This window comes from Pelodiscus sinensis, chromosome 30 (assembly GCF_049634645.1).
Source record: "Pelodiscus sinensis isolate JC-2024 chromosome 30, ASM4963464v1, whole genome shotgun sequence".
Classification (NCBI taxonomy): domain Eukaryota; kingdom Metazoa; phylum Chordata; order Testudines; family Trionychidae; genus Pelodiscus; species Pelodiscus sinensis.
Genome location: NC_134740.1, coordinates 408,025 through 432,748, shown reverse-complemented (window position 1 = coordinate 432,748; position 24,724 = coordinate 408,025). Strand labels below are relative to the sequence as shown.

Genomic DNA, 24,724 nt, shown 5'->3' with positions numbered 1-24,724 from the left:
GCCTGCGGCCACGACACGCAAACGCCAGGGATCCATCCTGCGGGGCGGGGGAAAGGTCCCTTCTCTGGGGCACGTGGCTCCCTTCTCTGTTTGCCGCCCTGCATGATGCACCGGCAGCAGGGCGAGGAAACAGGCTCAGCTCTGGGAAGAGAAGCTTGGGACAGAGGCGAGTCCCGGGCCTGGCTATCCGGGCAGTGCTCGTGCATCTCCCAGGCTCAGAGAGGCACATGGAGGCTCAGGGAGGGGGCTGGGGCAATTTTTAATGGGTGAGGGGTACTGAGAGCCTCCTTCCTTGTGGCTGCAGCTGCTCTGAGAGTCCCCAGGAAGCCCTTGCGGCGGGGGGGGGGGGGCGGTCTATACTGGATCTGGAGCCGTGAGAAGTCAGGTGAGCACGCAGGGGCAGCAACAGGATCCCAGCGGAGGGGGGGGGGGGGGGACGTGTCACATGATGTGCCTGAGAAGAGAAACCACTCCGGGCAGAGAGGAGGCAGGCATCGAGCGGGTCTCCCTGCCCGGTGGCTCCAGGTGTCAGAAATTCCCCTCCCCTCCCTGGACACCATGAGGCGGCGAGTCCCCTGGGTCATTCTCCATTTTCTTGGTAAGTTTCTGCTCAGAGCTCGCTGGGCCCGTGGGGCGCTGAGCCACAGACGCCTGGAGCCATAATTAGCGCAAGTCACAGCCCAGAGACCGTCCACCCCTGGGAGAAAGGTGGCTGCCAATGGGGCAGGACTCTGTTCCTGAGCTATTGCAACAGCAGCATTGCCCTGGTGACCTTAGCCAGCACTTCTTCCCTATTTCCCAGAGCGGGGGATGGGCAGAGAGAGAGGTTAGGCATCAGAGGGCAGGAGAGACAGAGGGACCCGTAGGATGCTCAGACAGGCAGACAGGCAAGTCACGCACCCCCACCTGCCCTCGAATGTTGCCTTCTAACCGGGGTTTTCCTCCCTCCAGTCTCCTGCTGCGATGCTCAAGTGACCCAGAGCCCCGAGAGATTGGAGAAGGACCAAGGGGAGGTCGCCACCATGTCCTGCTCTTTCAGCAGCCCTTACCAGACTTTCTGGTGGTACCAGCAGCTCCCCGGGCGCGGCCCGGGCCACCTGCTGACCGTCAGCTCTACGGAAAATACCACCAGCGAGAGATTCATCGGCGAGCGCCTGGACAGCGGGAAGCGCAGCTCCCTGCACATCTCCGCCTCCCAGCCGGGCGACTCCGGCAGCTACCTCTGCGCGGTGGGTGCACTGTGACACCGGCAGGGCTGGGCCCCGCGCAAAAACCCTCCGCCCCGCCGGGCCGCTGTGGGTGGGGATGAGAGATCCGATCGTCGGCGGGCGGAAAGCGTCTCGAGGCCACGGCGGCCGGAGGCACATTCTCAGCTGTTATCAATGGGAAGAGTCCCGCTGGACCTAATGGGGCCATAGCGTAGGGTGCCAGAGAGAGGATCCCAGATCTGCAGTGCCTCATTGAGCTGTCTGTAAATCCGGAGTCACTCCACATGCTTTCTATGGAGACTAGATCACAAGAAACCCGAGAGAAAATTTCATCAATTTTCCTTTTCTTCCTACATTGTCTACGGCAAAGTTTATTAGTAAATCAAACCAGGGGGAAACCGGCTTCCCTTAAGGGACCCGAATAAAAACTAGCCTTGCTTGGAAGTTAGAAGGTCAGCCGCTTTTCGTAGCAACAGTAAACCAACAAATCTGATCATAATCCCCTCCCCTGGGAAACGGAGATGAAATTTGCTCCTCCCCTCGCCCTCGCGCAGTTCAGACAGATCCTCAGTCCGCCCGCAGGGGGCGCTGCAGTCCGAGCTCTGTTGAGACATGCGAGTTCGCAGCGCTGTTCCACCCCGCGGCTTTTTCCTGAGCCGGGCAGGGCTTGGCGGGGACCCAGGGAGGGGATTGTGTCACTCGCCCCAGCGGTGACACCATCGCAGCCTCCAGCAGCAGCAGCCTCACAGCGCGCGTCTCTGCCCGAACTTGCAGCGGTGGGAACAAAGCCGCAGCTCTGTCCGGAAGAAGGTTTCTGCGGCTGGAAGCAGAGAACAGCGGCGGGTCCCCGCAAAGGAGGAGAGACACCCCGATTTGTGTGGGGATGGGAACCATGCGGGGCGCAGCGACTGTGCTGCTTCTCGTTTGGGGTAAGATTTCTTGTTTCCATTAATCCCCCGCCCATCCCATCTAAGCTGTGTCAGCAGGCAAGGCAGTGGGGGTGGTTTAGGGAGGGGGAATTGACCCCTAAATATTCTTAAAATTTTCACATCGACGACCCCAACTCTCTGCCCGGTTTTCGTTCCCAGTTGCCGCGAGCGGGGCTCAGATCGACCAGCCGGGCTCCGCAGAGGCGCCGGAGGGAGCCGAACTGAACCTCAACTGCTCCCACCCCGCAATCACGACGAGTGACAGTGTGTTTTGGTACCGGCAGTTCCCGGGCCGAGGGCCCCAGTACATCGTGTCTGGGTACAGCGCAACCGCGCCTAGCTCCGAGCCCGAGGGCACCCTGCACATCTCCGGGGACAGGAAATCCAGCGCGCTGGCCCTGCGCAGGGCACGGCTGGCGGACGCGGCGGTGTATTACTGCGCTCTGAGCGACACAGTGCGACAGCCAGGGGCGAATCCCGTGCAATAAGTATCGCCCTGTATGTAGGAGGCGGGAGGGGGGGTGCCGGGCGGGCTTCCAGCTGGGGCAGGAGAGAGACAGTGAGACGACAAGAGGTGAATAAAAGCTTTTGGTGCCAAGTTTACCAAGGTCTCCCTGCGCGTAATTTAGGCGGGTAAGGAGATTTCATCCTTTGGAAAAACGTCTAAAAATCCCTTTCACCGAGAAAAATGAGGCAAAATAAGAGATAAAGTCTGGAAGGAAGGAAGGAAGGAAGGAAGGAAGGAAGGAAGGAAGGCAGGCAGGCAAGGAGGGAGTAATGGAGGAGGGCGGGAGAGAGGGTGGGAGAGAGGGAGGGAGGAAGGAAGAAAGGAAGGAACAGAGGGGAGGAAGGAGGAAGGAAGGACGGAGAAAGGGAAGAGGGAAGAAAAGTTACGAAGGAAGGGAGGAAGGAATGAGAGAGAAAGGGAGGGAAGGAGGAAAGAAGGTGGAAGGAACGGAAGGAGACAGAGAGGAAGGAAAGGGAAGGGAGGGAGGGACAGAGGGAGGAAGGACAGAGGTAGGTCATGTTTTCCCACATCGGTCTCTATAAATCACATAAGATGAAAGCATCATGGGACACCAACATCCACCCGCCCCTCTCCCCATAAGCAATTCTCAGGAAACCTGCCCCAGCACCATTCAGGACCGACCGCGCCCTCAGATGGCTCCTGGAGCTCGCACGGAACCAGCCTACACACCGGACCCGAACACGCTCGGGGTGGGAGGGTCTCAAGCTCCAGGGGCGCTGGCTGGGAGCAGCGCAGGGATCTTCCCCTCTCCCCTGCGCAGAGACAGGGCCTGTCCAGCACAATCCTCCCCTGCTGTGCCGGGAAACCCGCTCTGGCTGGGCGGGAAAGGCCGAGTCGCTGCCGGAGGGTTAAGAAACGCTCCTGTGAGCTGTCGCGGGTGCTGTGGGCACGTTTGGCCACGCGGGGGCGCTGCGGCGCTGGGTTAAAGAAAGTCACAGCCCTGTCCCCGTCTCCCCGCCCTCCCCTGACACTAACCTGCCCCCTTTCACCCTCCACACGCCCCATCTCCAACAGCGCCATGGACACGCGGTGACAGAGCGGAGAGACTCAGTCCTGCCACGCTGGGCTCAGGCTGTCCCGACGCGGGGCCGCTCACGGACACTATTCGCATCTGAAGGCCCCTTTGACGTAGCCCAGGTCTCGCCTTCTCCAAACCGGAGCCCCCGGACACGCAGAAACCCCCCGGTGTTTGCCGAACAGGCGGATCAGCTCCGTTAAGACACAGACCCAGCGGCCCGGCATGGCTCCGGCGTGGCTCTCCGCGGTGCTGCTCACGGCGCTGCTCAGTGAGTCGCGCTCCGGTTCTGAGCCGCGCCGCGCTCTACGGAACCGGGCCTGGGCCGGGTCCTGCTCAGTGTGTCTCGGTGCCCGAGCCCTGGGCGTGCTAATAGCCGAGTGTGTCTGTCGTGTCTGCTCGCAGCACCAATGCTCTGCCCCGACACCGCGTACCATGCGCTTGTGCGGGTCTCGCGGCGTGGGCCGGGCCCGGGCTGCCTCCGAGTGTCGCTCTTCTCTGTTCCCTCGGGGCTGCGATCCTGTGTCCCGGGCCAGGGATAGTCTCTGTTTGCGGTGGCGCGGTCCCCAGGGACAGTGTGTGTATCACCCACTGCTCTGTGCTCTCCGTGTTGGTCTGATGCTTGTTCGCTGCGCGGTTTGTGTCTGGGACCCGCCGGCTCTCTGGGACCGGATCCGCCCGGCTCCGAGGTGTCTGAGTGCGTCTGTTCTGTTCTGATGCCCCGCAGGAGGCGCCACTGGGGCAAACACCGTGAACCAAACCGAAGGCAGCATCGTCATCTGGCAAGGGGTCCGGCTGCGTCTGAATTGCACCTACCAATTGTCTTTCATTCCGGATAATTTCTTCTGGTACGTGCAATATCCCGGCCAGGCCCCCAGGCTGCTCCTGCAGCACCTGGTCAGGCAGGACTCGGACGAAGGGATACGGAAAGGGTTCGATGCCACCCACGAGAAGCAGGACAAATCCTTCCACCTCTGGAAAGCGTCCGTCGAACTGAGCGACTCCGCCACCTATTACTGCGCCGCGAGAGACACAGTGACAAAGGCTGGTCGCGGGGCTGCGCAAAAACCGCGCAGGGATGTTGAAGGGGAACAGGCGGAGGACACTGGGTTCTGACCCCTGCCCCCCCCCACACACACACACACTTTAGCTCTGGGCGTTTTCCTTCTTTTCCCAATCCGGAGTTTCACCCTCCCAGAAATGGGGGCCATTGCCATCAGTCACTGGGGAAAACGAGGAAAGACCAGAGCCCATGAACCCTCCCAAGAGCCGCCCGGAGGAAAGCTGCCCCCACCCCTGTCCCTGATGGAAAGTGCCGTCGGGCACTACAGTTCACCGCCCCTGACACTAAGCACAAACACGGATATTCCCTGATCACCGCGGGGAAATTCATATTCTGTAGGGAAATTGGTCGGAGGAGCTTCAGTGTCTTCCCCTTCTGACAACACACAGACAAACAAACAAGAGGACAGGCAGGCGAGGAGACGGGCGGTCCCGGATGGGAGGGTCACACGTTCCAGGGGGGAGATTAAGGATCTTCTCGTTCCCCCCCCCCCCCACACACACACACAGACTGTCGAGGAGCATCCTCTCGTACTGGCCCCGGATACACGCTCTGGCTGGGCGGGAAAGGCTGATTGACTGCCCAAGGATTAAGAAACTCCCCTGCGAGTTCTCCCGGGTGTTGTGGGAACGTTTGGCCACGCGGGGGCGCTGCGCCAATACAAGTCACAGCCCGGTGCTCGGAAATGGATCCCCTCACTCCCCCCACTGGCAGCGCCCCTGGGCAGGTGTCACAGCGCAGAGACTCGCTCCCGGGGGCCGAGCTCATGCTGCGCGGGCAGAGTCTGCGCACCGACCGCAAGCGCGTTTCCAGACGTGTCTACAGGGCACAATTCCTGCCTCAGTCGAAGCCCGGCGGGAGGAGGAGCAGCTCCTCTGACGCGAGAAGGGGGTTTGCTCTGTGCAAAGGCTCGCGCGGCCCTCGCATGGCTCGGGTCTGGGTCTCGGTGGTGACAGTCGCATCTCTACTCAGTGAGTGACAATCTCTGTCTGCGCTCGGCTCCGTCCTTTAGGGCCCGGGCCGGGACATGAGCTTGTTCCGCGCCCTGCGATCGGGCAGGGCCCGCGTCCTGGGGGACCGATGATATTCGCGCTCTCCTAGGGCAAAGCGCGGCGCTGCAGGGCAGGAATACCCAGCTGAGAGATCCGACTGGCGCTGTCCTGCGCGCTACCCACGCGTGTCCCTGTTCTCTGTCCCACCCGGGTCCAAGCGCTGTGTCCACTCTGTCCTATCCCCCCTCTCACTAGCATGTCGCCGCTGTGTTTCTTTCTCCCTCTTCCGCTGCGCTGCTTCTATCTCCTCCCAGCCTGCTCTCTCGCAGCGTCTCCACACCGCTCCGCCTGCCCCGGGTTCTTGGGGAGTTGTCGAGGCGGCTCTATGGAGACTAGGAAGGTGGAATCCGGGACCCACGAGTTTCAACTGAACAAAGAGAAAGCGGAGGGTGGGGCAGACTCATTCCAGCGGACAGACGCACAGCAGCGCCGGGTGGCTGGGATTTGAAGCCGGGGGGAGAGACGTCTAATTCCAATAACCGGGCAGGATGGTAGAACCAAAGCGCCCTGGGTCCGGGGGTGGGTTCGGCGACACGGGCAGTGAGAAAATTCGGGCTTGGTGGTTTTCTGAAGGGCGGTTCTGGCTGAAACAGGACCGAGTCTGGGGTTCAGCTGCAGAGAGGTTCAGGTCAGATTCTCACAGGGGGTCCCCCTAGCCGGGTGACGCGGCGCTCGGTGAGTGACAGCTGCCAGCCTCCCTGGAGCGCACCGTGTCCAAGAGGCGCTGGGGGTGGATTGTTCACCAATGATGGGCATGTTGGATCCGCTCTGAATTCAGTACGCGACTGCAGATTACGCTGCCTGAGAGGCCATGGACTCAGTGCGCTGCCCCTGAGTGGCTCTGCTCTGTTTTCTCCTCCCCGCAGAGCGGATCGAGGGGGACTTGGTGACCCAAGCGACAGGACCCGTTTTAGTCTCCGAGGGGGACCCCGTGCTTCTGAACTGCACCTACGAGGTATCCGGGTACCCTTCCCCCTTCTGGTACGTGCAGCGCCCCGGCCGGCCCCTGCAGCTTTTCCTGAGGGACACGGGCAGCCAGGACTCGGATGAGGGGCGCAGGAGGGGATTCGACGCTAAAGCCGAGAGAAAACCAGACTCCTTCCACCTGCGGAAAGCGGCCGCCGAACTGAGCGACTCCGCCACCTATTACTGCGCCGTGAACGACACAGTGACACGGGTCGGCAGGGCTGCCGTGCAAAAACCGCGTGTGTGTTACCGAGCGCTTCTGTTCTGGGAGGAATATGTGAGAGTGCCTAACTCCTATGGGCATTTTGGGAAGAATCTAGGTCTCATCTCCTTGCATTTCCCTTTCCCCTCTGTCTGAGGGAGGCGGCTAATAACACTGCCTCTGGCTGCCTGCCCTGTTTCCATGGTACGTTTTCAGAGCAGGGACTGTCTCTGTATCTGCACAGCACCCAGCAAGCTCCTGGTCTCAGTTGGGTGTCTAGATCAGCAGACTGAGAGGGAAAACGTGGCGCCAACAGCAGCTGCGAACATGTCATTCGTTTTCATACATGTTACGTGGCCCACGGGCTAGGAGTAGAAATACGGAAACTTTATGCACAGGGAGGGCAGTTAACCATTGGATCAATCTGGCTTGGGGTGGGAGGGAGGCTCCCTTTGCTTCAAGTCTTTACATGGGGTTTGGCTGGGACACCGGATAATTCATGGGATGGTGTTGGAGCTGTGTCTACACATCATCCACGTCTACTCAGCCAGCAGTTATTGCCACATAACGTCAACATACTGTGAAGCTTGAGGACTTCTTACTTCGACTCCTGTAACTCTCAGGATAAGTCTATAATAGACCCCTAGTTGGAACTAGGGAGGCTAATGAGGGAGACTGAAATTGCTAATGAAGCGGGGGATGTAAATATCCTGCGCTTGATTAGCATATTCCCGGCTGGTAGCTGAGGTTTAACAGTTAATTTGAAAAAGGGGTTTCTCTCAGAATCGTGCTTCTCTGCTGAGTGTAGAGGCGGGAAGTTACTCAGGCTAGTCAGTTTCCAAAATGGCAAGGGTCTGGGAACATGCTAATCAAGCGCATGATATTTAAATCCTCTTAGAACTAGGGGGCTAGTGTAGACCTACCCTCATTGTATTTAGAGTAAGGGAAGTCAGAGTAAGAGTGCTCTATTCCAAAATAAGTTCTATGTAGACAGCACCAAAATTCCAAATAAGCTAATTTGAAATAAGCTAAGCAATTGACTTACTTCAGTACCCCAGCAGGGGACTAGGAGGCGCTGTGGTGCAGGGAACTGTGTGGGACTCTCTATAGCGGGTCTCTACTCTAATGTGAATCTGACACTAGGGGGCGCTGTGGTTCAGGTACCAGATCCAGGATCTCAGGTTGTGTGGGATTCCCCCAATTGACAGCCAAACCGGAAACACCATTTGCCTGTGGCAGCAAAACAGTCACGGGCCGGGGGGTTGTCACTCCAGGACCATGCAGCCAGCCCGAGAGCTAACAAGCCCCTGAGGCAGAGAAGAGAAAGTGTCATACTCTGGCAGAGCTGGAAACCTCATGATGAAGGAAGAAAACCTGCTCTGGGCTCTGATGGCCTTGGCCTTGCTCGGTAAATAGAGACTCTGCCCCTGGGGTCTTGTGACCTCGGAGCCAGAGCAGAAGGGGAGCGCGGGTTGGGGAGCAGTGGGAGGATTTTCAAAGCTGGGATTTGGGTACCTAGTTCTCTGTCAAATCTCCGCCTGAAGATCCCTGTTGAGTGGCGGGCATTGGCCACTGTCGGAACACAGGGCACGGGGCTGGATGAACCTCTGGTCTGGCCCACTCTGGCCGTGCTTATGCAGTGGGAAATATCACCATGTGCCCAGCCCTTCCCTCGAGGAAACGTTACAACGGGAGTCCCCGGGGCCGGAGTGGAGCGGGCGGTGGGGTTCGAGGAGTAACAATAATACTGGATATTCGCTGCCAGGTCCCCGTGCGGATGTGTATTGTGGTTCCCAGCTAGAGGCAGGGCCGTGCAAAGCCCAATAAGGGACCATGCCTGAGGCAGGGCAGGGAGACAGAAATTTATTAGCAGGCTCATCAGGGAGGGACTCTCCGTAAATAAGCCCCGGGGCAGCGTCCTGTGACCCACCTCTCCTTCCCCGCTCTGTGTCCCAGGCCCCAGCATGGAAGACGCCGTGAGGCAGACCCCGCCGGCAGCGGCGCGCCTGGAGGGTGGGGCTGTGACCTTAGATTGCACCTACGAAACCGGCGCCAGCGGCTACACCTTGTATTGGTACAAACAGCCGCCGGCGGGGGAACCCGTTTTCCTACTGTGGGAATATTCCGGAGGGTCAAAGAAGAACGAGGCCGGGCCGAGATTCTCTGCGGACTTCAAGAAATCCCAAAGCTCCATCAGTCTGAGGATCACGGGCTTGGAGCCGAGGGACTCCGCCGGGTACTTCTGCGCTCTCAGTAGAGACTCACGGTGCTGTGATGAACACAGATCCCTGCACAAAAACCCTCCAGCTGTCTCCTGCCCTGGGAAACCGACCCCTGCATACGAAGTCAGGAAGCCAGAGGCAGGAAAAAGGCGGTGCAGGTGGGGAGAGGTGGCGGGGAAGGGGGCCCGGCTGCAGCTGGCTTCTTGCAGATGAAAGCCTCTCACTGGTTTCTGGGAATCTGCACCACAGCTCCACTCAGAAATTCACCGCCAGGGGCACAGCTGGCAAGAGACAAAGTAGAATGAGCCCAGAGTCCGGAAGGACTTTTGTGGGGGGAGAATCTCTGGTACCAGGAGGGTCTTTCATCCAGCAGACAAAGTCAGAGTGAGCCCCGGGGGCTGGACACTAAACCGGGGCAAACTCAAGTGTCAACGTATCTGATGAGGTGCCGGGTTCTTCGCCACTCGGATGGTTCGAACCCGGCCTGGATTTCGCTTTTTGGAAAACACGCTCAAGCTCCGCCATGAACCCTATCAATGGTGCAGGGAGCACAGCGTGAAAGTCTCTGGCCTGTGTGGCACGGGAGAATAGATACAAGGCCACAGCGGTCCAGTCTGCCCTCACACATCCACCCGCCTGCTGCTCACACCCCTGGCTGCGGAGGTTGGAATTGTCATAGGCGCCTCTTGGGTTTAGGCACCTGGATTCTATAAAAACTCAAGGGGGGATTTAAGTGCCTCACTCCCCAGAGTGAAACACAGCTCAACTTGTGCAGTGGATGGGCCAAAAGGCCCACGCACCACGTGACTCCGTCAGCTCTCGGTGCTTTTTTTTTTTGGGGGGGGGGAGGCATTCAGAAGCCTCTGGCAGTCCGGATTTGACGCCCCCTGCTTTAGACTGATGGAAACAGAGGTTCTTTGCTACTTAGCACCCCTACAGCCTGCGGCCACAAAACGCAAACGCCACGGATACATCCTACAAGGGGGGGGGGGGGAGTCCCTTCTCTGTGGGACGTGGTTCCCATTCACGTTTGCAGGCCTGCATGATGCACCGGCAGGGGGGCGGGGAAACGGGATCAGCTCTGGGAAGAGAAGCTGGGGCAGAGGCGAGGCGCGTGCGGTGTTGTGACGTAGTGGGGGTACCTGGCTGGTTTCTATGCTGCTGGCTCTGGGGTAACCCCCACTGGCTGCCGTGGGGACCACGACCCAGCAAAACAGGATGAGTCACTATGCAAACCAGTATGGCCAGACACCCCCCATGGAGAGGAACAAAGGAAGGTAGAATGCTGCCCTGGCTGGGGGGCAGGGCTGGAAGAGAGTTAGTTGCTGGCTGAAAGCATGGAGGAGACAGCCTAGGGAAGGGGCTGGAGTTTAGGGGCCCAGTTTCCCCCATCTCAAGGGGGCCTGAGGCAGCCTAGCCCAGCTCTGTGACCAGATTACATCTGTGCTGTAACCTGGAGAGGCAATAAACTTCCTCTATTCCACCGCCTGGGGCAGTCTGTGCCATTTCGGGGTGCAGGAGACGGGGGACCCCCAACGCGCCGTCACAGGTGTGTGCTGTCCTGGCTCTCTGGCCAGTGCTCGCTGATGTCCTGCAGGGGGCGCTGCAGTACAAGCAGAGATGCTCTGTGGAGACAGGGGCACCGGTTTGCTTCAGACACTGGATGCTCCAGGGTCTCCTTCTCCGGCACCCCCCAGGCTCAGGAAGGCACATGGCGGCTGAGACAAGAGGCGGGGACAATTCGTATGTGGGGGGGAGGGGGGGGAAGCACTGAGACCCATTGAAAAAAACTGTAACTCTGCCTAGGAGGGAACCACTTAACTCTCGGGTGGGGGGCGGGGCAGCAGCTCCCTGGCTCCAGCTCCGCTTGGTGCAGCTGCAGGGCACATGTCGGGGGGAGGAGTTGCTCCCGACCCCCGGCTGTGACATCACTGCCAGGTTTCCAACCCACCCCGCTCTCACAACAGCTTCCTCCCTCCCACTCCACAAGAGACTCCCTCAGAGGCCGGAGCAGCAACGAGATCCCGGGGGCATGTTCGCCATCTGGGGCTCAGCCCTGGTGCTGGTTTTGCTTTTCAGTGAGTCAGGGCCTGGTTCCAACTTGGGAAAGGTTCTGCCTACCTCCACCTTCGCTAGGGGCGCTGGGCGATTAAACAGCCCTTCCTCCTCCTCCTTCTCCTCCGCCTCCGCAATATGAGATGTGGACTCAGGGGCCCCAATCCCATGGAAACTGCATTTCAATGGACTCCAGGAGTCTGGCTAAGGAGCGGGGCGACCTGCCCTCCCCCATGAACACCGAGCGCAGGACAAGCCGCCAGGGGCTCAGCTGGCGGGGGGGAGATTTCGATCTCATGTTTAGAAAAACTTTCTGACTCTCAGGAGAGTTGAGCTCTGGCCAGGGTGTGGTCTGGAGGGTGGAAGAGGAGGCTGGACAAGCACCGGGCAGGGAAGGGCGCAGGGTCTCAGCATGGGGGGAGGCAGCACATGGACTCTGGAGGTCACCACGATATTGTCCTGCTTCCCTTCAAAATCCCGGCCCCAGGCGCTCCCCGCACTCACAGCGACCCCCGACTGACCTCTCCTTTCTCTCTCCTTGTCCAGGCTCCAGCATGGAAGATTCCGTCACTCAGACCCAGCCCTCGGCATCGGATCTGGAGCGCGAGTCTGTGTCCCTGGATTGCACTTATGAAACATCGTTCAGCAACTATTACCTGTACTGGTACAAACAGCCCCCCCGGGGAAGCCTGATTCTCCTCTTTTGGCAACATTCTGGAGGAACAAAGAGCAACGAGGCAGGGGAGAGATTCTCTGTCAATTTCCAGAAAGACAAAAGCTCCATCAGTTTGAGGATCACGGCTCTGGAGTTGGGGGACGCGGCCACGTACTTCTGTGCTTTCAGTAGAGACACAGTGTGGAAATGAAGAGAGGGCCCTGTACAAAAACCTGGCCCCGCTCCGCTACTGCAGGGACCTGACTCCTACCAGGTGAAGTTAGCAGGCAGGAAAGCGGTGGGGGTTGTGTGTGTGGGGAGACTATGAAGTGGGCTGTCACAGCTTCCTGACTGGAGACACGAATCTCGCCCTGAGTTCTGGGAAGAGGCGGCACCGCAATGGTTCGCAGAAAGTCACTGCAAGGAGGCGCTGGAAGGAGCCAAAGGCAGAGGGAGAGCCCTTGGGTGGGAAGCAGAGCGGGGTTGGTTGGGCCTAGAGATAAAGTGCCCTTTTGTCCCCGGGAGGGTAATTAAACAGGGACACAGCTTACCCAGGGACACGGCGCACTCGCCAGCATTTGAAATCTGAAGACTGGAGGTCTCTCTGCTTAATGAGACACCAGATACGGGCGGGGGGTGCAGGAGTCCCCGCAGATCTTTCTCTGGCCTGCAATAATGCAGGGGAGGGGGGGGGGGGTCAGAGGAGACGGTCACAATGGTCTCTCTTCACCTTAGGAACCGTGAGCACGTGTCATAAGTCTTACTCCAGTCGAGACAAAACACATCTGCAGCTCTGCCCTAGGCGCTGGGTTTGTTACCCGCTCAAAGGGATTTCTAACGCAGCACAGAATTTACTCCGACCCTTCTGTCTTCGGGCAACAGGGGGCGCCAGATCGCTCCTGGCTGCTGCACTGCCGAGGGGACGCACAAGGACCCGACAGCCTCTGGAGCTCAGCCTCTCCCCCCGGGAGACGCCGGGAGACCCCGGGAGGAAGAATTCCCGCTCCCGCTGGGCTCCTGCAGCCCTTCCCCGGACTGAGTAGCTGCGAGAGAGCGAAGATACAGCGCGGCGCATGGCCCCGGGGAGCGAAGCTGCCCTGACGGGCCTTCTCCTGGCCGCTCTTTGCCTCTGTGAGTGAAACCATCTTTGTCCCATTCCCAAGGGCGCAGCGGAGCAGGGTCTCGCGAACCAGTGAGGGGGTAGAACTCTCAGCGCTTCTGCTTTGCTGTCAGTAGAGGTCTGTGTGTCTGTCCACCCACCCACCCAATACACTTTGTCTGTCTTCCCCACTATCCGTCCATTCACCTCCAGACACCTTGTCTGTCTGTCTATCTATCCATCTCCAGACAATCTATGTATCCCCATACCTCTCTCGCTCCTCCTCAGAGGAGGCGACCAAGGGGACACGTCTGGGCGATTGATCTGTTCCAACACCCATAGCGCTTGGGCTCTTTGTTAGCATTTAGTGTCCTTGTTTTTAAAGGTGATATGAGGCGCCCACAGCAATAAGAGCACGAGCCGTGGCTGGAAGGAGCCGTGTCTCTCTGTATCGCTGTACGGACACGTAGGGACAGGCGCTGGGGAGGGAACAAGAGCAGGATGGAAGGAGGCTGCAAGGAGCAGGCTGGACAGAAAGCCGCGGACAGACAGACACTGAGCTACGCTCACGTTCCTGGCTGTGATTGTGTCTCCCTCCAGTCTCCTGCTGCGACGCCCAAGTGACCCAGAGCCCCGAGAGGCTGGAGAGGAGCCAAGGGGAGGTCGCCACCATGTCCTGCTCGTTCACCAGCCCTTACCAGACTTTCCACTGGTACCAGCAGCTCCCCGGGCGCGGCCCGGCCCACCTGGTGACGGTCGGCACTGTGGAAAACGCCACCGCTGAGCGGTTCATCGGCGAGCGCCTGGACAGCGGGAAGCGCAGCTCCCTGCACATCTCCGCCTCCCAGCTGGGCGACTCCGGCCGCTACCTCTGCGCGGTGGATGCACAATGACACCGGCAGGGCTGGGCCTCGCGCAAAAACCCTCCGCCCTCGCCGGGCAGCTAGGGGATGGGATGCGGGGTCCTAACCCCCGCCGGAGCAAAGCGACACAAGCCCACGGCGGCCGAGGGGTCTTATTCTCAGCTCTTATCAGTGGGCAGAGCCCCGGTGGAGCTAATGGGGCTACATCTTAAGGAGCCAGGGAGCGGACCCCTGATCTGCGGCCCCTCATAGAGCTGTGTGAACAGCAGCCTAAATCCGGATTCACTCCACATGCGTTCTATGGAGACTAGATGACAACAATCCCGACACAAACATTCCATGAACTTACCTTTTATCGCTACGTTGTCTAAAACAAAGTTTATCAGTCAACCACAACAGTGCGGAACCGGCTTCCCTTAAGAGAACCGAATTCAAAATAGCCCTTGCTCGGAAGCTAGAAATTACCCGCTTCTCGTAGCAACAATAAACGAACAAACCTGATCACAACCCCCCTCCCCTGGGAAAGTCTGAAGACAGTTCCGGCTCACCCCACCCTCCACTCCCACCTTGCGCAGTTCAGACAGTTCTTCAGTTTGCCGGCAGAGGGCGATGCAGTCCGAGCTCTGTCTAGACACGGTGGCTCGCAGCGCTGTTCCACCCGGTGGCTTTTTCCTGTGCCGGGCAGAACTTGGCAGGGACCCAGGGAGGGGTCTGTGTCACTGGACCCAGCAGTGACACCATAGCCGCCTCCAGCAGCAGCAGAATCGCAGAGCGCGTCTCTCTGCCCGTGTTTGCAGCGGTGGGGACAAGGTCGGAGCGTCTGTCCCGGTGAGGTTCTGTGGGGCAACTTGCAGGAGTGCTGCAGGGCCGGGGCAGGAATGAGCTGCCTTAGCCCCACTGCTGCACCATCCTGAAGCTGCCTCAGTTAAATGGTGCCCAGCCAGAGCCTGCTCCCTGAACCCCTGTCCCTGCCCGGAACCACCTCCCCCACCCAATCTTTTACCCCAGAATGAGTCCCCCTGCACCCAAACTCCTTCCCAGAACTTGTACCCTGAAATCTCTCCTGGACCACTGTCTCCTGCTTCAGGCTAAGCCTGTAGCCCCTCCCACAGTCTGAACCCTTTGATCCCAAACCACGACCTGCACCCAACCTCCTTCCCAGCCTTGTGCAAGTGAATGACATTCGGGGAGGAAGAGGGATGGAGCGAGCAGGGTGAGGCCTCAGAGAAGGGCTGGAGGGAAGTAGCACAAGGGTACTTGGGTTTCAGGTAGATCTTACATTGCACTTACGTTGAAAAAGTGACCTTGTGGTTCAAAAGGCTGGAGATCCCTGTTCTAAAGGAAAACTGGGAGGAGATAAAGTATCTTCTCCTTCCCAGAACACACAGGCAGGCAGAGAGACAGACTTTAGGAGAGGGACCTCGCCTTGGGCACCAGAAAACCTCTCTCCGCTGGAGAAATTGGTTCCCTGACGCAGAGGCGGGAATAGAACCAGCGCCCGCCTCCTGTTCGCGAGCCCATATCGCCGCTCCAGGGCGCTGCGGAGCTAGACAATAAGTCCCAGCCCCGTTCTTCCGCCCCCTGCTCCTCGACCGCCCTGCTACCTCCCCACCCACCAAAACCCCTGCGCCGCCTCCAGTTCCTGGCCAGGCCGCGGGGCGGGATTCACAGAGCCCCGAGACTCGCTCCTGCACCGGCAATCCGGTTCCCGCGGGGCTGGGGAGTTGTCTCCGTTTAGACACAGACCCAGCGGCCCGGCATGGCTCCGACGTGGCTCCCCGCGGTGCTGGTCACGGCGCTGGTCGGTGAGTCCCGGTGCATTGACTGACTGCGCCGCGTGTATCTTTGCAAGGGAACGGCGCTCGGCGCGGCTCCCTGAGGCTCCGGGGCCGTCACTAGACCAGGAGCTGAGTGTGTCTGTTCTCTGCTCCCCCCGCAGGAGGTACCTTTGGGGCCGACTCCGTGAACCAAACTGAAGGCAGCGTCGTCATCTCCCAAGGGGACCCGCTGCGGCTAAATTGCACCTACCAATTCTCTTTTCTCACTTCTTCTCCCAATCTCTTCTGGTACGTGCAATATCCCGGAGAGACCCTCCGGATGCTCCTGCGGGACCTGGGCAGGCAGGACTCAGACGAAGGGATCCGAAAAGGGTTCAGTGCCGCCCACGAGAAAGAGAACAAATCCTTCCACCTCTGGAAAGCGTCCGTCGACCTGAGCGACTCCGCCACCTATTACTGCGCAGGGAGTGACACAGTGACACCGGCCGGCAGCAGCGCCGCGCAAAAACCGCGCAGAGGATGAGCAGAGCACCACGGGGGTGGTCACATGTCCGGAAAAACACTCCCATTGGAAGATAAATCGCTGTCCCGCTAGGAGGTAGTCCATGGTAGGCGAGGAAAGACCAGAGCCCATGAACCCTCCCAAGAACCGCCGCAAGGAAACCCGCCCTCACCGCTATCCCTGAAGGGAAGTGCCGCCGTCACATTTCCGTGTCTCTGACACTAAACACAGACAGGGATTCTGCCCTCATCACCGCCGGGAAATTCATATTCGAAAGGGAAACTGGTCGGAGGAGCTGAAGTGACTTTCTCTTCGGAGAACAGGGAGACTGACGGACAGGCGGGAAAACTGACAGGCAGACGGACAGAGACACAGACTTTAGGTGACTGTGCTCGTCTCGGGCACCAGAAAACCTCTCTCTGCTGGGGAAATTGGTTTCCTGGCGCAGGGGCGGGAATACAACCTTTTAGGGCCAAATTTACCAACGTCTTTTTCAGCATTAGTATTTCTTTAGGCGGGGAGAGAAAAAAAGACTAAAAATTCCCTTGAGAGAGAAAAATGAGGAAAATCAGAGGTAAAGGAAGGAAGAAAGGAAGAGAGGGATGGAGGAAGGAAGGAAGGAAGAGAGGGATGGAGGAAGGAAGGAAGTTAGTTCATGTCTCCTCACATCGGTTAAGATAAACCGAATAGGATGAAATCAACATCGGACACATCCATCCATCCCCCCTTTCCCCCATGAACGAATCTCAGAAAACCTGCCCCCTGCCCCATTCCCGAGGGGCAGCGCTCTGAGACCGCTGCTCGCGCTAACACAGACCCAGTCCACACCAGAACCTGAGCATGGTCTCGGGTGGGAGAGGCACAGGCTCTGAGGCAGACTAGGGGCAGCCTCCCCCTGAACGGAGAGGGAGCCTGTCCAGGACCATCCTCTCCTCCTGCCCCAGAAAACCCGCTCTGGCTGGGCAGGAAAGGCAGAGTCGCTGCCCGAGGGGAAAGAAACTCTCCTGCGAGCTGTCACGGGTGCTGTCGGCACGTTTGGCCACGCGGGGGCGCTGCGACGCTCGGTCAACACAAGTCACAGCCCGGTCCCCCGCACCCCGCCCTTCCTTGACACTAACCTGCCCCCTTTTTACCCTCCACAGGCCCCATCTCCGACAGCGCCTTGGACACGAGGTTACAGAGCAGAGAGACTCAGTCCCGCCACGCTTTAGCCACAGACCCAGCTGCCCGGCATGACTCCGGCGTGGCTCTCCGCGGTGCTGCTCACGGCGCTCCTCGGTGAGTCGCGCTCCGGTTCTGTGCCACGCCGGGTCTGGGCCGGGTCCTGCTCAGGGCCTGAGACCTGGGCCCGGTTATAGCAGAGTGTGTCTGTCGTGTCTGCCCGCAGCGCCAACGCTCTGCCCAGACCCGGGCTTACATGCGGTTGTGCTGGTCTCGCATCTCGCTGTGTGGGCCGGGCCCGGGCTGCCTCCGAGTGTCGCTCTTCCCTGTTCCCTCAAGGCTGAGATCCTGTCTCCGGGCCCGGGGATTGTCCCTGTTTGCTGTCGCGCGGCCGGGGACAGTGTGTGCATCGCCCAGCGCTCCGTGGGGTCCGTGTTGGTCTGAAACATTCGCTGCGCGGTTTGTGTCTGAGCGGGTCTGTTCAACTCTGCTCCGCCCGCAGGAGACACTTCTGGGGCAGACACCGTGAACCAAACCGAAGGTAACATCGCCATCTCCCAAGGGGACCGGCTGCGTCTGAACTGCACCTACGAATTCTCTGGCAGTGCTTATCTCTTCTGGTACGTGCAATATCCCGGCCGGGCCCCACGGATGCTTCTGTCGAACTTCGGCGGGCAGAGCTCGGACGAAGGGATCCGAAAAGGGTTTAATGCCACCCAGGACACCAAGGGCAAATCCTTCCCCCTCTGGAAAGCGTCCGTCGAACTCAGCGACTCCGCCACCTATTACTGCGCCGGGAGAGACACAGTGACACGGGCCGGCAGCGGGGCCGCGCAAAAACCGCGCAGGGGCTGCGCCGAGCAGCAGAGGGGTGGTTGCATGTCTGGAAAAACACTCGCATTGGAATATAAATCTGTGTCGCCCCCCACCCTTTGAGTTAGTCCGCAGTAGAAGCATCTCACCAATAGGGGGTGGAGGGTTGCAATGAATCCCGAGTAAGCAGGAGTGAGTAGAGCAATCCCCCCCATGAGCCACTCCGGTGCAAGCTGCCCCCGACCCCGGTCATGAAGGGACCTGTCCCCAGACCGCCCCGTGTCCCCAAAACGAAACGATAACCACCCGCAGCCCCGCGGGACCGGGACAGAGAAAGTCGGACGGGGGATGGATTCTGCCTTGGCTCTGCAGCCCACTTCACCTCTGCTGCAAAAGAAACACCGGATCTGAGCGCCACAGGCCGCTAGTGGAGCCCCTGCGTGGACACATCCCGCCGCCTGGGGGCGCTGCGGGGCTGGGTACGAAACGCAAGGAACTGCCGCGTTCTGCCAGCCCCGGATCTCTGCGCCCGCCCCGGACACCCACCCCGTGTCCTTGGCCCGTCCCCGGAGGCCCCGCCCTAACAGCGCCGCGGGGAAGTTTTTCAGGGCAGAGAGAGTCTCCCCCGTCAAGTGGCGCTCCTGGTATTTCCACAGCGGCAGCCGAGAGACAAGGCGCTTTTTCCGGGAGAGAATTCTCGCCTCCCCCGAAGTGCAGCTGCCAGACACGCGGACAAATCGGTCCCTGCGGGATTAGGAACCGGTCTCTGTTTAGGCACCGACCAAACTGCAGGTTCATAAAAGGCTCGCGCGGCCACCATGGCTCGGGTCTGGGTCTCCGTGGTGACACTCACAGCTCTGCTCGGTGAGTGACAATCTGTCTGCGCTCGCCTCCCTCCTGCAGGGCCTGGGACGGGTCACGGGCTTGTCCCGCGCCCTGCGATCCGGCAGGGCCGGTGTTTCCTGGGGCCTGTGATGTTCCCGGTCTTCTCGCGCAGGGCGCAGCGCTGCGGGGCGGGGACGTTCCCTCTGTGAGATCGGACTGGCCCTGCCCTACGCGCTGCCCGCGCGATCCGAGCGCTGTGCTGCGACTGCGGGGTGCGAGTGTAGCCGGATCCGCGTGCAGAGCGCCCCGCTTGTGTGTCCGCTGCTCGGTTTGTGTCTGGCACTCGCCCGCTCTCCGGGAACGGACCCGCTCGTATCCGGGGTGTCTGAGTGTGTCTGTTCTGTTCCCCCCGCAGAAGGCACCTCCTGGGCAGACTCCGTGAACCAAACCGAAGGCGCCGTCAGCATCTCCCAGGCGCTCCCGCTGCGTTTCAATTGCGCCTACCACGTTTCTGTAACTGGTTATCCGAGTGTCTTCTGGTACGTGCAATATCCCGGCCAGGCGCCTCGGATGTTCATGCAGGAGCTGGCCGGGAAGGGTTCGGGAGAAGGGATCCCAAAAGGCTTCAATGCCAGCCACGACAGAAAGGAGAAATCCTTCCCCCTCTGGAAACCTGCCGTCGAACTGAGCGATTCTGCCGCCTATTACTGCGCCGTGAGCGACACAGTGACAGGGACCGGCAGGGGGGCTGCGCAAAAACCGCGCACGGGATGCTCAGAGGAACAGGGGGCGGGCAGGGGGCTGTGAAAGTGACTGTGGGACTGAAGCCGGGGGAGTCTGTAAACCCTTATCTTCGACCCGAAATCCCCCTCCGCAAACACACACTTCAGCTCGCGGCGTTTCACCCTCCCACAAATGGGGGTGAGTGCCCTGAATCACCAGGGAAAACAAGAAAAGACCTGAGCCCATCCACTCCCCCAGAGGCTGCTCCCAGGGAAGTTGCCCCCAGCCCTGTAGCTGAAGCAAAGTGCCGCTGGATCCAACATTTGACCGTCCCTGACACTAAACACAAACACCGATTCTGCCCTGATCACCAGGGATCTTCCCTGTTCCCTCGGGGCCGAGATCCTGTGTCCCGGGCCCTGGGAATGTCTCTGGGGTCGCGCGGTCCCGAGGACACTGCGTGCATCGCCCAGCGCTCGGTGGGGTCCGTGTTAGTCTGAAGTGTGTTGGCTGCGCGGTTTGTGTCTGGGAGCCGCCCGGCTCCGGGGTGTCTGAGCGGGTCTGGTCTGTTCTGCTCCCCCGCAGGAGGCACCTCTGGGGCAGACACAGTGACCCAAACCGAAGGCAGCGTCCTTATCTGCCAAGGGGACTTGCTGCGTCTGAATTGCACCTACAAATTGTCTGGCAATGCTTGACTCGGGCTGGTACCGGGGCTGCGCAAAAACCGCGCTGGGGCTGCGAAGAGTAACAGGGGGCCTACACTGGGCTCTGGAAGCGACTAGGGCAGAAGACGGGGGATGTCTGTGTGACGGCGCGTTGGGGATCCCCCGTCTCCTGCACCCCGAAATGGCACAAACAGACTGCACCAGCCAGTGGAATTGAGGGTGGTTTATTGCTCCTCCAGCACAGCGCAGCACAGATGTAATCTGGTCACAGGAACTGGGCTAGGATGCCTCAGGCCCCCTTGAGATGGGGGAGACTGGGCCCCTAAACTCCAGCCCCTTCTCCTAGGCTCTCCTCCATGCCCTCCGACAGCCAGCAACCCACTCACTAACTTCCAGCCCTGCCCCCCAGCCAGGGCAGCATTCCACCTTCCTTTGTTCCTCTCCATGGGGGGTGTCTGGCCACTGGTTTGCATAGTGACTCATCCTGTTTTGCTGGGTCGTGGTACCCACGGCAGCCAGTGGGGGTTCCCCCAGAGCCAGCAGCATAGAAACCAGCCAGGTACCCCCACTACGTCACAGTTCTCCCCCCTCCGAGAGCGAACTGAGCAGGGTCACTCCGCTCGTGACCTAGGGAAGTTCGGGTCCTCTGCGTGGGAACCCGCCCTGGGGACATGGGTGCTCCCCTTGACTCGGGCCGGCCGTGGCAAGGCCCCACATGAGCTGGCTTCCCTCTGTCCACTCGCCGCCCCGCTCCAGGGCGACTGGCACAGGCCTGTCCTCGGGGGTCACACCCCCCCTTCCGCTGGCCTTGATCTCTGGCCAGGGTCTCTCGGGCCGGGGCCATGAGCCCAGTGAGCCTTCTCTGGACAACCGGGGCAGCTTCCACCCCCGAAGCTCCATCCAGGGAGGTCTTCCCCTCCCATAACTCTCTCAGCAAGCCCAGAGGGTCTATCTGGGGTAGAGACCCCCAAGCCGCTTTCCTCCTGTCTTGGGCCTTCCCGCCCCTCTGGCAGGAGTCACAGGACCGGCAGTACCGCTGCACGGCTGTAAAGATTCCCGGCCAATAGAAGTGCTGGAGCAGCTTCAGCCGGGTGCTCCGGATCCCCCGGTGGCCCCCAACGGGGACATCGTGGGCCAAATACAGCAGCTTGAGGCGATACTTTCGGGGGACGACCAGCTGCCGCTGGAGCCCCCATTCCCTCGCCTTCCTGGGGGGGAGCCACTCACGGAACAGGAGCCCACGCTCCCGCAGGAATCTCTCCTGGCCACCTCTCCCCCGGGGCTGAGCTGCATGGAGGCCAGCCTGGTCCCTCAGCCTCTGCAAGGAGGGGTCTGCCTGCACCTCAGCCTGGAATTCAGCTGCTGAGGCAGGGATCGGGACCTGTCCCCCACCTCTGCCTAGGTCCGGAGTCCCAGCCTGGCTGGACCCCGTGTCCACTGGGATGGGACCCTGAGGATGCTGCCAGGAGTCCTTCCCTGGACCCACGTTGTCAGCCCCCCGCTGGCTCTGGCTCCAGGTAGTGACTAGAGCCCGCTGGGATTCATGGGGCCACTCCTCTAGGTCATTCCCCATCAGCACCTCGGTGGGCAAGTGCGGGTGCACCCCCACTTCCTTGAGGCCTTCCTTCGCCCCCCATTTCAGATGCACCCTGGCTACAGGCACCTTAAACGGGGACCCATCTATGCCCTTCAGGGTCAGCTGCGCGTGGGGTAGTATCCGCTCCGGGGCCACTATGTCGGATCGGGCCAGAGTCACCTCCGCCCCCGTGTCCCAGAAGCCCGTCACCTTCCTACCATCCACCTCCAGGGGTATGAGGCACTCGCTCCGCAGGGGCCGTCCTGCCCCCACCCGGTACACGGAGAAATCCGCCTCCTGAGAATCAGACCTCCCAGGGGAGGTGCACTGAGCATCCTTCCCCTCTCTCTGAGCTGAGGTTTGCCTGCCAGCCCCTGCCTCTGGGGCAGCCTGCCCTTCCTCCCGCCCCAGCCAGTTAACCCTGGAAAGTCCCCGGTCCTGGGACCTGGTGCACTGAGCCCTCTTGTGGCCTTTTTGCCCACAGCGATGGCAAGTTAGGCTTTGGGCTGTCTCTGTCCAGGCCCTGGCTGGTTCTCTGGGGCGCAGACGACCTGTTCCTTGGTCTCGCCCCGTAGTTGACTCCCTCCGTTGCTCAGCCGAGATCCGGTCTCTGCGCGGTTCCCTCTCTCTCCGGGACTCCCGTTCACACCCGGACCGGCTCTCCGTGAACTCATCCGCCAGTCTCCCGGCCTCCTGGGGGTTCTCTGGTCTCCGGTCCTTGAGCCACAGCCTCAGTTTGGGTGGGCACGCTTCATAGAACTGCTCCATCATGACCAGCTTGAGCAGCTCCTCTGCGGTCTGGGCTCCAACTCCAGACACCCACTTGCGGCAGTATTGCGCCAGGCGGGAGGCCAGGTCCACATAGGTCTCCCGTGGCCCTTTCTGTACCCCCCGGAACTTCTTCCTGTATATCTCGGGGGTCAGCCCGAACTTGTGCAGCAGGGCCTCCTTGACTCGGTTGTAATCCCCTGGCTGTAGGTTCTCCAGCTGACTGAGCACTCCGGCCGCCTCCTGGTTCAGTGCGGGGACGAGCTCCTGCAGCCAGTCAGCCGGGGGGACCCGTTGCAGTCCACAGGCCCTCTCAAAGGCACTGAGGAACCCGTCTATGTCACCCATGTCCTTCAATTGGGCCACCACGAGCCTCTCCAAGCGTCTGGCAGTCCTGGGACCTTGGGGCTCATCCGCACTTGGCGCAGCCGGTGCCCCGCCGGTTCTCCGCTCTGCCATGGCCAGCTCATGCTGTCGCTGCCTCTCTCGATCTTGGCGCTCCCTCTCTCGGTCCTGGCGGTCCCTCTCTCGGTCCTCTACTTCCAATTCCCTGATCCGCAGCTGGATCTCCAGCCGCCGCAGCTCCGCTGGGCTGGCCCCTGCCCTAGATGGGCTACGGCTTGCAGGCCTCCCGGGAGACGCTGTCTCATCTCTCCGTTGGGTTCCAGCGCTCCTCCCCCTCTCTGAGCCTGACACACTCTCAGGGGGGGTCTGGCTGCTTCCCTTGGGGACAAGATCCTGGCCCTGTGGCTGGTCATTCTCTTCCAGCTGGGTAATCAGCTGTGCCTTGGTTGCTTTCTGCACAGGCAAGCCCCTCTCTCTGCACAGCCCCACCAGCTCTGCCTTCAAGAGTCGGGCGTAGGCCATCTGCCCGCTGGGCCCCTCGGTGCAGACTCACCAGTCTAGTGCTGCAGCGCCCCACGATTCCCAGGAACCGCTTCGCTCTGTCTCCAGCACGCCTGGCTCCAGGGCTCTTGCTTCTACTGCGCCTTGTCGCTTGCCGCTGGAAGCTCCATCCACGGGGTGCAGTGCATCCCACTTCTGACACCAGTGTGACTGCGTGTTGGGGGTTCCCCGTCTCCTGCACCCCGAGATGGCACAAACAGACTGCACCAGCCAGTGGAATTGAGGGTGGTTTATTGCTCCTCCAGCACAGCGCAGCACAGATGTAATCTGGTCACAGGAACTGGGCTAGGATGCCTCAGGCCCCCTTGAGATGGGGGAGACTGGGCCCCTAAACTCCAGCCCCTTCTCCTAGGCTCTCCTCCATGCCCTCCGACAGCCAGCAACCCACTCACTAACTTCCAGCCCTGCCCCCCAGCCAGGGCAGCATTCCACCTTCCTTTGTTCCTCTCCATGGGGGGTGTCTGGCCACTGGTTTGCATAGTGACTCATCCTGTTTTGCTGGGTCGTGGTACCCACGGCAGCCAGTGGGGGTTCCCCCAGAGCCAGCAGCATAGAAACCAGCCAGGTACCCCCACTACGTCACAGTCTGCCAATCTTTAACTTAAACCAGTAATCCCCCTCCTCCCCTTCCGTCCACACACACACTTAAGCTCTGGCGTTTTCCTTCTTTCCCCCAATCCGGAGTGTCACCCTCACAGAAAAGGGGGTCAGTGCCCAGAATCACCAAGGAGAACGGGGAAAGAGCAGAACCCATCCACATACCCCCAGGAGCCGCTCTGAGTAAAGCAGCCTCCAGCCTGGTCCCTCAAGGAAAAGTGCCGCCGGACTCAACATTTCACTGCCTCTGACACTAAACACGAACATGGATTCTGCCCTCACCACCGCGGAGAAATTCACATTCTAAAGGGAAACTGGTCGGAGGAGCCAAAGTAACTTCCCCTCCCAGAACACAGACAGTGGGACGGGCATACGGACGGACAAGTACGCAGACAGACAGCCGAAGACACTTGAGGAGACTGTCCTCGCCTCTGGCACGGTAAAACCTCTCTCTTCTGGAGACTGGCGGGAATAGCAGCAGCACAAGCTGCCCGTCGCTAGCCCATGTCCCCGCTTGGGGGCGCTGCGGGACTAGACAGTAAGTCCCAGCTC

At 60.3% G+C, this 24,724-nt stretch overlaps 1 long non-coding RNA gene and 3 gene segments (V, D, J or C); all 4 read left to right on the top strand.

The window, feature by feature from the left end:
* Positions 1-480: 480 nt before the first annotated feature.
* LOC142821164 (uncharacterized) lies at positions 481-2,612 on the top strand. Its single transcript, XR_012898102.1, has 3 exons — positions 481-598; positions 952-2,137; positions 2,297-2,612. It is a non-coding gene; the product is annotated as an uncharacterized LOC142821164 (long non-coding RNA).
* A 1,294-nt stretch (positions 2,613-3,906) lies between these two features.
* On the top strand, positions 3,907-4,797 carry LOC142821078 (T cell receptor alpha variable 9-2-like). The segment is given in 2 exon segments: positions 3,907-3,952; positions 4,409-4,797. Coding segments are annotated over 2 exon segments (435 nt in total).
* Positions 4,798-12,388: 7,591 nt separating this feature from the next.
* On the top strand, positions 12,389-14,038 carry LOC142821161 (T cell receptor alpha variable 27-like). The segment is given in 2 exon segments: positions 12,389-13,027; positions 13,596-14,038. Coding segments are annotated over 2 exon segments (351 nt in total).
* Positions 14,039-15,505: 1,467 nt separating this feature from the next.
* On the top strand, positions 15,506-16,729 carry LOC102461724 (T cell receptor alpha variable 9-2-like). The segment is given in 2 exon segments: positions 15,506-15,663; positions 15,798-16,729. Coding segments are annotated over 2 exon segments (408 nt in total).
* The last annotated feature ends 7,995 nt before the right edge of the window (positions 16,730-24,724 follow it).